General features: G+C 37.2%; 1 protein-coding gene across 2 annotated transcripts in view; it reads left to right on the plus strand.

The window, feature by feature from the left end:
- RNF17 (ring finger protein 17) overlaps window positions 1–14,304 on the plus strand; it is a 154,370-nt gene that overhangs the window by 77,062 nt on the left and 63,004 nt on the right. For both annotated transcript variants that reach the window (XM_070520312.1, XM_070520313.1), the window contains exon 20: window positions 13,920–14,147. In XM_070520312.1, coding sequence (XP_070376413.1) covers window positions 13,920–14,147 — 228 coding nt within the window. The remainder of the gene's footprint in view (window positions 1–13,919; window positions 14,148–14,304) is intronic.

The raw sequence follows: 14,304 nt of genomic DNA on the forward strand, positions 1-14,304 counted from the left end.
TGGGAACCGGTGAACCCTGGGCCGCCAAAGCAGAACATGCGAACTTACCTGCTACACCACTGGGCTGGCCCCTGATGGTACTTCTAAGAAAAGGAGATTGGCATCTTATTTCTAGGTGGAACATCTGCTCGGGCAGCCTCTTGTACCTATTTGAGAAGAGAATTAGGAAGAGAAATGGCAGGATAGAGTAGACTGCTTTCCCACTTGGAGAAATGTGAAGTTTTTCTGGGTTCAGGTGGATACTTTGAAAGAGAACCAGGCTTGAACCATTGTGCTAATACCCAGAACAGGCCAGTGGTTGAGGCGACCCCAGAAACAGAAGGGCAGAGTGGTGGTGAGAAGGACTGGGAGGGTTTGGAGTCAAGACAAAGCAATTCTTCCAGAATAGGAACTTGTGCAGTGGGGTGGCCCCTAGGAGGTCTTCTGAAGGACTCTTATACATAGCCCTCAAGAAAGCCCATATTTGATAACACTCACATGCAATGCCTGTCAGGGTAAGCCAGAGAAGCAGTGACACCCAGCAGAGGCCAGCAATCACAGGGTCAACCTGTGATCTTGCTTCTGTTTCCCACCCTCACACTGGAGGAGCTAGTAGCAGAAGAGAGAGGGCCTGTCCTTTTTCCACTAGAGGTCTTAAGTGAGGGAGAGGAAGAGATTGAGAAAAAATGCTTAAATATGTTACACTGAATTTTATTTTTTATGAAAGTTAGGGTTATTGAGATATAACATATACAATAAAAATTCACCCTTTTTAGGTGCACAGTTATGAGTTTTGATAAACACGTGGTCATATACAACCATCATCATAGTCAAGATAGAGAATATTTCCATTACCCCAAAAGGTTCCCTTATGCACCTTTGTAGTCAGTCCCCTTCGTCCACACCCAACCCTGGGCAACACTCATCTAATTTCTGTCTCTATAATTTTGACTTTTCTACGACTTCATAGAAATGGAATCGTAGTATACTGTCTTTTGTGTCTGGCTTTTTCATTTAGCATAATGTTTTTGAGATTCATCCATGTTGTTGCATGTATCAGTAGTTTTTATTGCTCTGTTCACTAGTATTCTACTGAGACGATCATGTGATTTTTAGTCCTCATTTTAATATGGTGTATAACCTTGATTGATTTGCAAATTTTGAACCATCCCTGTGTTCCTGATATAAATCCCACTTGATCATGGTGTATGATCCTTTTGATGTACTGCTGTATTCGGGTTGCCAATATTTTGTTGAGAATTTTTGCATCTGTGTTCATCAGCGATATTGGCCTGTAGTTTTCCTTTTTTGTGTTGTCCTTGTCAGGCTTTGGTATCAGGGTGATGTTGGCCTCGTAAAATGTGTTAGGGAGTGTTCTGTCTTCCCTAATTTTTTGGAATAGTTTGAGATGGTTAGGTATGAAGTCCTCTTTGAATGTTTGGTAGAATTCCCCAGGGAAGCCATCTGGTCCTGGGCATTTGTTTTTTAGGATCTTTTTGATTACTGTTTTGATGTCTTTACTTGTGATTGATCTATTCAGACTATCTGTTTCTTCTTGATTCAGCTTTGGGAGATTGTAAGAGTCTAAGAATTTATGCATTTCTTCTAGATTGTCCAATTTGTTGGCATATAGCTTTTCATAGTATTCTCTTATAATCATTTGTGTTTCTGTGGTGTCCGCTGTAATTTCTCCTCTTTCATTTCTAATTTTATTTATCTGAGCTTTCTCTCCTTTTTCTTTGTAAGTCTGGCTAGGGGCTTGTCAGTTTTGTTTATCTTCTCAAAGAACCAGCTCTTTGTTTCATTGATTCTTTCTACTGTCTTTTTTGTTTCTATTGCATTTATTTCTGCTCTGATTTTTATTATTTCCCTCCATCTGCTGACTTTGGACTTTGTTGTTTTTTTCTAATTCAATTAGGTGTAGTTTGAGATTACTTATTTGGGATTTTTCTTATTTGTTAATGTGGGCCTTTATTGCAATGAATTTCCCTCTTAGGACCACTTTATATGAGTGGTATGGGATGTTTTCATTTTTATTTGTCTCCAGATATTTTTTGATCGCTCCTTTAATTTCTTCAATAATCCATTGGTTGTACGGTAGCATATTGTTTAGTCTCCACATTTTTGCCCCTTTCTCAGCTTTTTTCTTGTAGTTAATTTCTAGTTTCATAGCACTGTGGTCAGATGTTTGTTCTTATTTCAATCTTAAATTTGTTGAGGCTTGCCTTGTTTCCCAACATGTGGTCTATCCTTGAGACTATTCTGTGTGCACCTGAGAAGAATGTGTGTTCTGTTTTTGGATGGAGTGTTCTGCATAGATCTGTTAAGTCCATCTGGTCTAGCTTTTCATTTAGTTCCACTGTTTCCTTTTTGACTCTTTGTTTGGATAATCTATCCATTGATCTGAGTGGAGTGCTGAGGTCCCCTACAATTATTTTTTCTTTGTTAATATCTCCTTTTAGGTTTATTAATAATTGCCTTATGTACTTTGGTGCTCCTGTGTTGGGTGCATAGATATTTATAGTGTTATCTTCTTGGTGGAATGTTCCTTCAATCATTATATACTGCCCCTCTTTGTCTCTCTTTACCTGTCTTACCTTGAAGTCTGCTTTGTCTGATATAAGTATTGCAACACCTGCTTTCTTTTGTTTGCCGTTAGCTTGGAGTATCGTCTTCCATCCCTTCACTCTAAGCCTGTGTTTGTCATTGGAACTGAGATATGTTTCCTAGAGGCAGCATACTGTTGGGTCTTGTTCTTTAATCCATCTCACCACTCTGTATCTTTTTTTTGGAGAGTTCAGTCCATTTACATTTAGAGTGATTATTGATATATGAGGGCTTAATGCTGCCATTTTATCATTTGTTTTCTGGTTCTCCTGCGTTTCCTTTGTTTCTTGTCCTGTGTATTTCAGACTACCAATTTGGTTAGGTAGTTTTTTATGCTGGATTTCTTGGTTTTCTCTTTCTTTATTATTTGTGGCTCTGATCTGCTCTCTTGTTTGGTGGTTACCCTGAGGTTTGTATGCAAAATCCTATAGATGAGAGAGTCCGTTTTTTGATGACCTCTTATTTCCTTAAACTAAGCCATTTCAATCTCTTCCTTTCCTCCTCTCAGTTTTTTTCTCACATCTTATTGCATCTTGTGTGGTGAATTTGTGGTTTAAATGACAAGATTATCTTTTTTTTGATGTTTTCCTTTCCTTTATCTCTAATGTTTTCCATGAGTATTTGCTAACCTGTTCTGCTGGGTAGGTCCAATTTTCTGATTTCGTCTACCTATTTATCTCTGTATTCAGGGGTTTGTAACCCCTTTCTTCTTTTTCTTTCAGGTATGAGGGTCTTCTTGAGGATTTCTCGTAGGGAGGAGTCTTGTGGTGATGAACTCCCTTAGCTTTTGTTTATCTGGGAACGTTTTTATTTCTTCGTCATATCTAAAGGATATTTTTGCTGAGTAGAGTATTCTTGGCTGAAAGTTTTTGTCTTTCGGAGATTTGAATATATTATTCCCCTCTCTCCGAGCCCATAAAGTTTCTGCTGAGAAATCCACTGAAAGCCTGATAGAGGTTCCTTTGTAAGTTATTTTCTTCTGCCTTGCTGCCGTTAGTATTTTTTCTTTGTCATTGACTTTTTCCAGCTTCACTACTGTATGCCTTGCAGTAGATCTTTTTACATTGACAAAGTTAGGAGATCTGGTGGCCTCCTTCACATGAATTTCCATCTCCTTCTCCAGGTTTGGGAAGTTCTCAGCTATTATTTCTTTGAACAAGCTTTCTGCTCCATTCTTCTTTTGTTCTCTCTCTGCAATACCTATAATCCTTATGTTGCATTTCCTAATTGAGTCAGATTAATGCTCAGAGACTTTCTTCATTTCTTTTCAGTCTTAGTTCTTTCTCTTCCTCCATCTGAAGCATTTCTGAATTTCTGCCCTCGATCATGCTGATTCGTTCCTCAATGACATCTGCTCTACTGTTCAGGGAATCTATATTCTGCTTTATCTCATCCATTGTGTTTTTCATCTCCAATATTTCTGCTTGGTTCTTCCTTATAGTTTCAATCTCTTTTGTTAAGTAGCTCCTGAACTCGTTGAATTATCTATCTGTATTCTTTTTTAACTTGTTGAGTTTTTCAATGATAGCTCTTTTGAATTCTTTGTCATTTAGGTTATAGATTTCTGTGTCTTCAGGATTGATTTCGAGGAGTATTTGTCATTTTCCTTCTGGTCTTGATCCACTTCCTCAGGGATGGAGTGGGGCTCCAGCTCCTCCACCTTCCAACATGTGGCTACATGGGTCTCTCAGATGTCTTTTGTGTTATGTGAATGTCCTGTGTTGGGGTATGAATGTCCTTTTCATTGTATCTTTGAGGTGACAGTTTACTGAGAGAGCTCACTCTGCTATGATGCTGACATCACTCCAAGGAAGTGTATTTCTAACTTTATAAGAAACTGCCAGATGTTTTCCAAATTGGCTCTACTATTTTGCATTCCCAACAGCAGTGTATGAGAGCTCTCTTGTTCTGCATCCTTGCCAGCACTTGATTTTATCATTTTGTGTTTATATTAGCCCCTTTAATAGGAGTATAGTGGTCTTTCATAGTGGTTTTAATTTTAATTTCTTTAATGACATTAAGGATCTTTTAATGTGTTTATTTGCCATTTGTATCTCTTCTTTCATGAAATATCTTTTCAAATGTTTTGCCTTTTTTAAAAATTGTGTTGTGTATTGTTAGTGAAATGTGAGAGTACTTTATATATTCTACATACAAGTCCTTCATTAGGTATGATATTTGCAAATATTTTCTTCCAATCTGTGGCTTCTTAATAGTGTCTTTGAAAGAGCAGAAGTTTCTGGTTTTGAAGTCCAATTTGACAGTTTTCTTTTATAATTCAGGCACTTTGTCCCATAACTAAGAAATCTGTGCCTAACCCCAGGCCATAAAGATTTTCTCCTATGTGTTCTTCTAAAGTTTCATAGTTTTAGTTTTCATATTTAGGTCCATCGTCCTTTGTATTTTGTTAAATAGACTTTATTTTTTGGAGCAGTTTTAGGTTCACGACATTGAGCAGAAAGCACAGAGAGTTTCTCTATATTCCCTGCCCCTACACAGGTACACACCCTCCCCCACTATCAACCGCCAGAGTGGCACATTTGTTAATATCAATGAAACTACACTGATACATCATAGTCATCCAAAGTCAATAGTTTACATTAGTGTATGTTCTGGGGGCTTTGACAAATATGTAATGTCATGAATCTACCATTATAGTATCATACAGAGTATTTTCACTGCCCTAAAAATTCCCAGTGCTCTGCCTGTTCATCTCTCCCTCCCTGTTCATCTCTAGAAGCTGGTGGTCTTTTTACTGTCTCTGTAGTTTTGCCTTTTCCACGTTATCATATAGTTGGAATCGTACAGTATGTAGCCTTCTCAGATTGGCTTCTTTCACTTAGTAATATAGATTTAAGATTCCTTTACTTCTTTTCATGTCTTGATAGCTCATTTTTTTCCACACTGAATAATATTCCCTCATCTGGATGTACCACAGTCTATTTATCTTTTCGCCTACTGAAGGATGTCTTGGTTGCTAACAAGTTTGGCAATTATGAATGAAGCTGCTATAAACAATCCATGTGCAGGTTTTTGTTTTTTTTTGTTTTTGTTTTTGAGATTGGCACCTAGGCTAATAACTGTTGCCAATCTTCCTTCTTTTTTTTTTAAGTATTGGCACCTGGGCTAACAACTGTTGCCAATCTTTTTTTTTTCTGCTTTATTTCCCAAACACACCCCCCCCCACCCCATGCATAGTTGTATATCTTAGTTGCAGGTCCTTCTAGTTTGTGGGATGTGGGATGCCGCCTCAACGTGGCCTGACAAGCGGTGCCATGTCCGCACCCAGGATCCGACCCCTGGGCCGCCACAGCGGAGCACGCGAACTTAACCACTCGGCCATGGAGCCGGCCCCCATGTGCAGGTTTTTGTGTGGACATAAGTTTTCAACTTCTTGGTAAATACCAAAGAGTTTGACTGCTGAATCATATAATGGATCATATAATAAGAGTATGTTTCATTTTGTAAGAAACTGCTAAACTGTCTTCCAAAGTGGGTATTCAATTTTTGGATTCTAACAGCAAGGAATGAGCGTTTCTGTCCCTCCACATCCTCACCAGCATTTGGTGTCCTCAGTATTCCAGATTTTGGTCATTCAAATAGGTGTGCAGTGGTATCTCATTGTTTTAATTTGCATTTCCCTGATGACAAATGATGTGGAGCATTTTTTCATATGCCTATTTGGCAACTGTGTGTCTTTGGTAAGGTGTCAAGGTTTTTGGCCCATTTTTAAATTGGGTTATTTTCTTATTGTTGAATTTTAAGAGTTCTTTGTGTATTTTGGATAACAGTGTGTCTTTTGCAGTATTTTGCCATATTTTCTCCGAGTGTGTGGCTTGTCTTCTCATCATCTTGATGGCGTATTTCACAGAGCAGAAGTTTTAAATTTCAATGAAATCCAGCTTATCAGTTCTTTCTTTCATGGATTATGGAATAAAGCTGATTTTAAACTTTGAAATTTCTCTTTGTTTTAAACAGCATCAGGGAATAAGGTATTTGTTAGATGAATGTTCCAAAAACTCATTAAGAATACCAAGAGCAGCAGAAGAAAACAGCAAGCCCCTATCACCTCACCATGATATGTCACTGTTATGGGGGAGTGCCAAAGCTAAAACAAAACTCTTCGCCACTAAGCAGAATAGAGTCTGGGAAGAAGAGCTCTTTGTGATAGTGGGCACCTTTCTGGAAGAGTAGCATTCAGTAGAGTACGCAGGGAGTTACTCACTTTTAAAATAAAATTTCCCTGCCTTTAGCACCATCTTTATGTATATTATCCTTACATATAAATTCAAATATTAAATGAGAATTTTCTAGTTAGAAAATCATGAATTTAGTGGGCAATATGAAAGTCATGTAAGATACACACAACTCTGCCCTTACCAAAAGAAAAAAAGATAAATAGGTGAGGCACTAGATAACTACATGTGGGGAATCCTTTCTCAATGTATACATATATCAAATCACCACAGTGTACACTTTAAATATCTCACACTTTTATATGTCAGTTATACCTCAGTAAAGCTGGAATTTTAAAAAAATTGGAGGGGCTGGCTGTGTGTCCGAGTGGTTAAGTTGGCGTGATCTGCTTCGGCAGCCTGGGATTTTCCCAGTTAGGATCCTGGGTGTGGACAGGGCACTGCTTAACAAGCCGTGTTGAGGCAGCATCCCACATAGCACAACTAGAAGGACCTACAACTAGAATATACAACTATGTACTTGGGGGCCTTGGGGAAAAGAAAGAGGAAGAAGGAAAAAAAAAAAAGAAGATTGGCCACAGATGTTAGCTCAGGGCCAATCTTTAAAAAAAATTTGGCCATCTGGTGGTAAAATATGGTTAACACATAATAGAAGATGACATTTATGTGTCGAACTCTGAACATGCCTTGAGTTTTTCATCAATATTAATATCTTTACACGGATGTATAACCCATATAATCCAATTAGATCTATTGTAGCCAGAATTTAAAGGCACAGTTCTTGACCATAGAACTTGTAATTTTTTGAGTTGTGCCATCAGCCAGTTTAGGTCACTGATGATAGGAGTGATAATGTTGATTGACTTTAGGAGCCTTCCATTGCTACAATTAAGTGTTTGAATTAAAAACATTAAATATTTTCTTACCTCTCATTTAACCAAAGTTGTTTTTTTAAAAAAAAAATGAAGATCATATAGTTTTAAATAAATTTGTTTTATTCCAGTTAACATTAATTTTATAAGGCATCAAATTAGGGCATAGAACCAATGATGGATGTTTAATTTTTTTAATGAAAAAATATTGTATAGATGTATATGCACTATTTCTCTAGAAAGATTCATCAAATCCAGTAGTCGTGTTTACCTCTAGGTATCTCTTGTAATTTTTAAATTTTGGACCATGTGCATATGTTACCTTCTCAAAAATGAAGAACATTTATTTTTTGACTCTATTAATGTACCACTTTATGTCACTAGGATGGCTATAATCAAAAAAGTGGAAAATAGTATGTTGGTGAGAAGGTGGAGAAATTTGACCATGTACATTGCTGGTGAAAATACAGACGGTATAGCTATTATGGAAAACAGTTTGGCCATTCCTCAAAAGTTTAAACATGGAATTACCATATGACCCAGAAATTCCTTTCCTGGGTATATACCCAAAAGAATTGAAACAAATACTCAGACAGATACATGTACATGTATATTCATAACAGCCAAAAAATGGAACCAGCCTGAATGTCCATCAATGGTTGAATAGATAAATAAGTTGTGGTGTATATACATATAGTGGAATATTATTCAGCCTTAAATAAGGAATTACATTTTGCAATATGCGGTAATATTGATGAACCTTGAAAATTTATGCTAAATAAAATAAGCCAGACGCAGAGGATGACATATTGCATGATTCCGTTTATATGAAATATCAATAATAGGTAAATCCACAGAGACTGAACACAGATTATTGGTTAACAGGGGCTGAGGGGAGGGGATAATGGGGAGAAACTGCTTAAGGGGGTTTTCTTTTGGAGTGATAGAAATATTTGAAGCTAGATAGAGGTGATGGTTGTACTACATGATGAATATACTAAATACCACTGCTTTGTTCAGTTTAAAATAGTTTTATATTATGTGAATTTCACCTCAATAATTTTAAAAAATATTTTAAGTCCATTAGCTATGGATTCAACTCAACCCCTGTCAAAATTCTGGCACAGCTTTTTGCAGAAATAGACTAGAAGATCCTAAATTTGTATGGAAATGTAAGACACCTACAATAGCCAAAACAATTTTGCAAACAAAGAGGACTTTCACTTCCCAATTTCAGAACTAAAGCTGCAGTTACCAAGACAGTGTGGTACTAACATAAAGATAGACATATAGATCAAAAAATAGAATTGAGGGTTGAGAAATAAATCTTTATAATCAATTGACTTTTTTTAACAAAGATGCCAAAGCAGTTCACTGGAGAAAGGTAGGTCTGTTTAACAAACAGTGCTGGGGGAATTGGATAGCTGAAGGCCAAAAGATGAACATAGCACCTATCTTACACCATACGCAAAAGTTAACTCAGCATGGGTTATACTCTTAAGATTAAGAGCTAGACCTAAACTTCTAGAGGAAAACAGGAGGAAATCTTCAGGACTGTGAGTTGGGCAAAGATTTCTTAGATATGACACCAAAAGCACAGTTCATAAAAGAAAAAAATTGGTAAATTTTTGGTTAAAAATTGGTAATTGGTCCTCATCAAAATGCAGAACTTGTGTACTTCGAAAGACACTATCGAGGTAAATGAAAGACAAACAACAGACTGGGGGAAAATATTTGCAAAATTTATTCCATAAAGGACTTGTATCTGGAATTCATAGAACTCTTACAACTCAGTAAAAAGAGAAATAATACAACCAAAAGAATGGGTAAAAGATATGGACATCTACCAAAGAGGATATACGGTTGGCTAATAAGTACATGAAAAGATGCTCAACATCATTAATCATTAGAGAATGAAAATCACAGTAATATACCTTTTGTCATCCACTCGAATAGCTATTATATATATAAGATAGTCAATTACAGCTGTTGGTGAGGATGTGGAGTAACCCTCATTATTGGCGGGAATTTAAAATGATGTAGCCTGTTTGGAAAATGGTTTGCAAACTTCTTAAAAAGTTAAACATAAAACTGCCGTGCACCCCAGCAGTTTCCCTCCTAGGTGTCCACCCAGGAGAAATGAAAACATATGTCCATACACAGGCTTGCAAGCAAGTGTTCACAGCTATGGGATGCCGCCACAGCATGGCTTATGTGTAGGTCCCCGCCTGGGAGCCCAACCGGTGAACCCTGGCCTGCCAAAGCAGAGTGCACAAGCTTAACCACTATGCCACTGGGCTGGCCCCCTGGGTGAACTTTTTTTGGGGTGAGGAAGATTGGCCCTGAGCCAACATCCCTGCCAATCTTCCTCTACTTTGTATATGGAACCCCATCACAGCATGAGCAGTGTGTAGATCCACACCCGGCATCTGAACCGGTGAACCCTGGGCCACCAAAGCATAGCACGCAAACTTAACCACTGCTCCACTGGGCTGGCCCCTGGGTGAACTTTGTGATATGTAAAATATACCTCAATAAAGTTGTTTCTTTAAAAAAACAAAAAGTTCATTAGCTAGTTTTCTCTATTCAGTTATATGCCTACTTGTTATGCTGTAACAAATGCTGTACTCAGTGGTGAATAAGGATGGTTTGTGCCTTCAAGAAGCTTAGAGCAGATGTGGTAGGAAGGAGAGATGGTCAGTCTTACCTTTCAGTGTGTTAGGGACTGTGCTAAGGGTAGTGACGGTACTAGGGAATCTTGGAGGGCTTACCGCTGGAGATGTCACCTAAGCTGGATTTCCTGATATACCAGGAGTAAAGGCCTATATACAGGAAAAACATGGTGTGTTTAGGTATTGTTAGCACATTCACACAGCTGATGGAAGAAAAGGTAGTAGTGGTTGGTATGGCAAGAGACAAAGCTAGAGAGAAATGCAGAGACCAGATAATTAAAGAACATTGGTCACTGAGGAGTCAATTAAAATACTTTTCAAACAGTTAAGCGTGTTTGAACTTTCTCTCTTGAGGAAAGGGACACTATTGAAGGATTTCAAGCAGAGGACTGAGTAGCTTTCCATTTTAGAAAGCTCTCTGGCTGCAAGGGTTAAAAATAAAGAGTTAGGCTAAAAGTGGGTACTAGAGGCTATTGAAGTGACAGTTACTTGGGGATAGAAAAATGGGTAGATAATCACACATAAAGGAGGTGAGCATCACAAGACCTTGCTACTCTTTGTAGGTGAGGAAGAGGAGAGAGTCGAGATTGACTTTCACAATCACTAACCTGGACCACCAAGTGACTGGTGATCCTGTTCCCTGAGAACAGGAAACAGAGGAGTGGGGACCAGGTTTGGGGAAAGTAAAAGTGATATCAGCTTTGGACATATTAAAAGCAGAGGGAGACATCTTCAAATGGCAGACCATTGTGCAGTGGTCAGGGAGCTGTGAGGTGTGCACTAAGCTTTTGGGTTCGCAGGACTAGACTGTGGTAGTCTGTTTAGTTGCATAGTAACAGGAACACGTGATAAAGAGTGAGGAGCAGGTATTGCAATGACTAAGGAAAACAGATGAGGCAGCACAGTGATGAGAAGAGACCGGGCCTATTTACTCATTTCTAAATGCTCACACTTTGTGCTCAGCAAGGGCAAATCCAGACTTCATGAGTGAGCCTGAAATTTGTACCATTTGGGGGGCTCTCTTTAAGAAAAAGAATGCACACTTAGAGCTATTGAGTGAAATAAGCAAAAATATTTATGTAGACTGAGAAATCACAAGAAATTACAAATTTTCAAAAGTTTATGAATGCCACAAACATTACGAAATTCAGACTCATCTGTAAAATACTTTCTTATTACCTTGTTTAGCCATATACTGATCACCACATGAAAAGTCAGATTTTGTGATACTCCCTATAGAGAGAGTAAAAAAGTAGTTCAGTCTTTCCTCTAGTATGGTTGATTGAAATTTGTTTATTGGTAAATTTTAAAAGTTTTTTTTGGATCTATAGCTTAATTATTGGTAATATCATGTAAATTTCTAAAAATTTTAGGAAAATCTATCATGTTTCTTTCATGTATATATCCATTACATATATAAATAATATTTCAAGACATTTCAAGTTTTGTTGTACAGTGATGAATCTTAAATACAGTTTGAACATTTATTAATATATTGAATTAATTAATTTATTAGTAGGCTGGCCATATTTCTCATCCAAACTGGGACATGTTTAAGAGTAAAAGAGATGCACTATTATGCCAGAACAACAGATGTAAATTGGGTGGCCCGGTCACAGTACTCATTAAGCAATTTATCTTCAGCATCCTCATTGTAGTGGTATATCACGAGTGTTATATTGGGCCCCGTATTTTCATGCTGTGACGTTAAGGTGGGGGGAGTATTTCTGGAATCCATTCCTAGACCAAGATGGCTAGCAGTAGAGTAGCTTAATTTTACAGGAAACTGGTTATCAGCCACAAACCTATATCCCAGTAACTCCAAACTAAATGTATCTCCAACTCCACTTCCCTTTAGCCAACCCCCTAAAATACTGTGCCTGACACCCGAGATGGGAAGAAATGTGACAGAGGAAAAGTGGGAATAGAAAGAATCAATGATCTTAACTAATTTCAGTTAAAATATTTACTTTTGAAAACTTTACAGAAGCACATTGCTTTGCCCCTTGCCAGGGTACCCATGCAAATGAGGGGTCCTGAAGCTTAAACTCAGTTTTAGTAAATCTACTCCTCATCCTCTGGCAGCCCCAGTCAATCTCCTTGCCCTCCAAAACCCAGATTCCTGTTTTCTGACTACTGCAACTAGACCCACTGTTTTCATTGTATCTGTTGCCTAGCCTCAAATTAGAACATGAGCTTCCCTTGATCATTGCCTGCCCTGATCACCTGAGGAATGACAAGAAATGTGAAGTCCCACATTCTAGTCTCTCTATTGGACTCAACTATGTCATACACAGTGCCCCCCATCCTTTATAAAATAAAAAATAGTGTTGCCCAAATAATCTGGCCCCTGCCTACTTCAAACTTAATGTTGTCTTCTGTCCTCTTACTATGTCACAGCTACATGTTTTCTTTCAGATCCTGGAATGCTGAGCTAACTCCTACTTAGCGTTTTTAAATCTCAGTTGAAATGTCGCTTAGAGAAACCCCAACTCCCAGACAAGATTATATTTCGTTGGCCTATGCCCTTGTTCTTTTCTTAGTAACTCTTGTTCATATTATAATTTATTTTTTGTGTAATTATGTAAGTCTCTCAAAATCACTACACTGTAAGCTCCATGAGGACCGGAACTCTGCCTATTTTGTCCACTGCCATGTTTCTGTTATCTAGCATTATTCTTGGCTCACAGTATGTACCCAGTAAATATTAGTTGAATGGAGCTATACGCAGCTAAAGCTCAGCAGAGAGACCTAGTTAGGTAATTCAGATGGGAGGTAGCAGCATATAAATGATAAATGAGTTGGTAAGAATGAATGAAGTTATTACTTTCATCATTCGTCTCAATCTCCCTTGATGAAGATGCAACTCTGAGGATTATCACTTATGGGAAAAAAAGAGAAGTCCAGAAAAATGGTAGATAGGAACGTGAGACTCAAGAAAAACCAGCAACCAAAGAAAGAGAACATTTCAAGAAGGAAAGAGTAGCTGGTACTCAGAGTTCATGCCAAGTAAGAACTGAAAACTGTCCATTAGATTTAGCTGCAAAAATTGTTATTTACCTAAGTCTCAAGCTTAGTATGAAAGAAATTGTTTTTCCTAATAGAAATAACAAATGAAATCTAATTATCTGTGGTTAAAGTCTGAACTAATCTGATTTATTAAACATTCTAAACACTTCATTTAATAATTTTTCTCATTAACATTTTAATAACAGTTGTTTTTCCACTTGTATTCTCATTAGCACATGAACTGATACTTTTTAGTCAAAGAGATATATTCAGGTTATCCAAAAAGTCCGAATAATTCTTCTCTTCCTTTGTGAATACAAGACATCAATGGGAAATGGTGAAATTATGAGCAAAGTTGGTATTTTCAACTGTGTTTTTAAAATAGTTTGGCTTTTAGATTTTTGTGCTTATGCTGGTGGTAGTTAAGAACTTTTTTTTTGAAAAAAAAAAAAGACTAAAGTTGCTATTAATATCAAAACTGGGAAGCAGTGAACCATAGCTGAAACTTGTTCATTTCTAGATCTAAGCAAATAAAAATATTTTACAAACTACTCTTTTTGCTAATTTTTTTTTTAATTTTTCAGATATACCCTCAAAGATAATTCCAAAAAGCATGTTGAAGTATGGGATCCTTCTCCAGAAGAAATTATTTCAAATGAAGTAAACAGTTTAAATCCTGTGTCTGCAAAATCTCTACCTAATGAGAATCTCCAATCACTTTATAATAAGGAACTGCCTGTGCATATCTGTAATGTAGTATCTCCTGAGAAGATTTATGTTCAGTGGTTATTGACAGAAAACTTACTTAATAGGTATAACATACAAGGAAAACATATATTGCATATGTTTTTATTCTTTTTTTTCTATATTTTGTTTCAAAGATACAGATGTCATAATTGCAGAACTTTAAAAGTAGAAAAATTATTTCAGCTAAATAGTCACTGAAAAACTAGTTAAAACTATACGAAC

Source organism: Equus asinus, chromosome 11, assembly GCF_041296235.1.
Source record: "Equus asinus isolate D_3611 breed Donkey chromosome 11, EquAss-T2T_v2, whole genome shotgun sequence".
Taxonomy (NCBI): domain Eukaryota; kingdom Metazoa; phylum Chordata; class Mammalia; order Perissodactyla; family Equidae; genus Equus; species Equus asinus.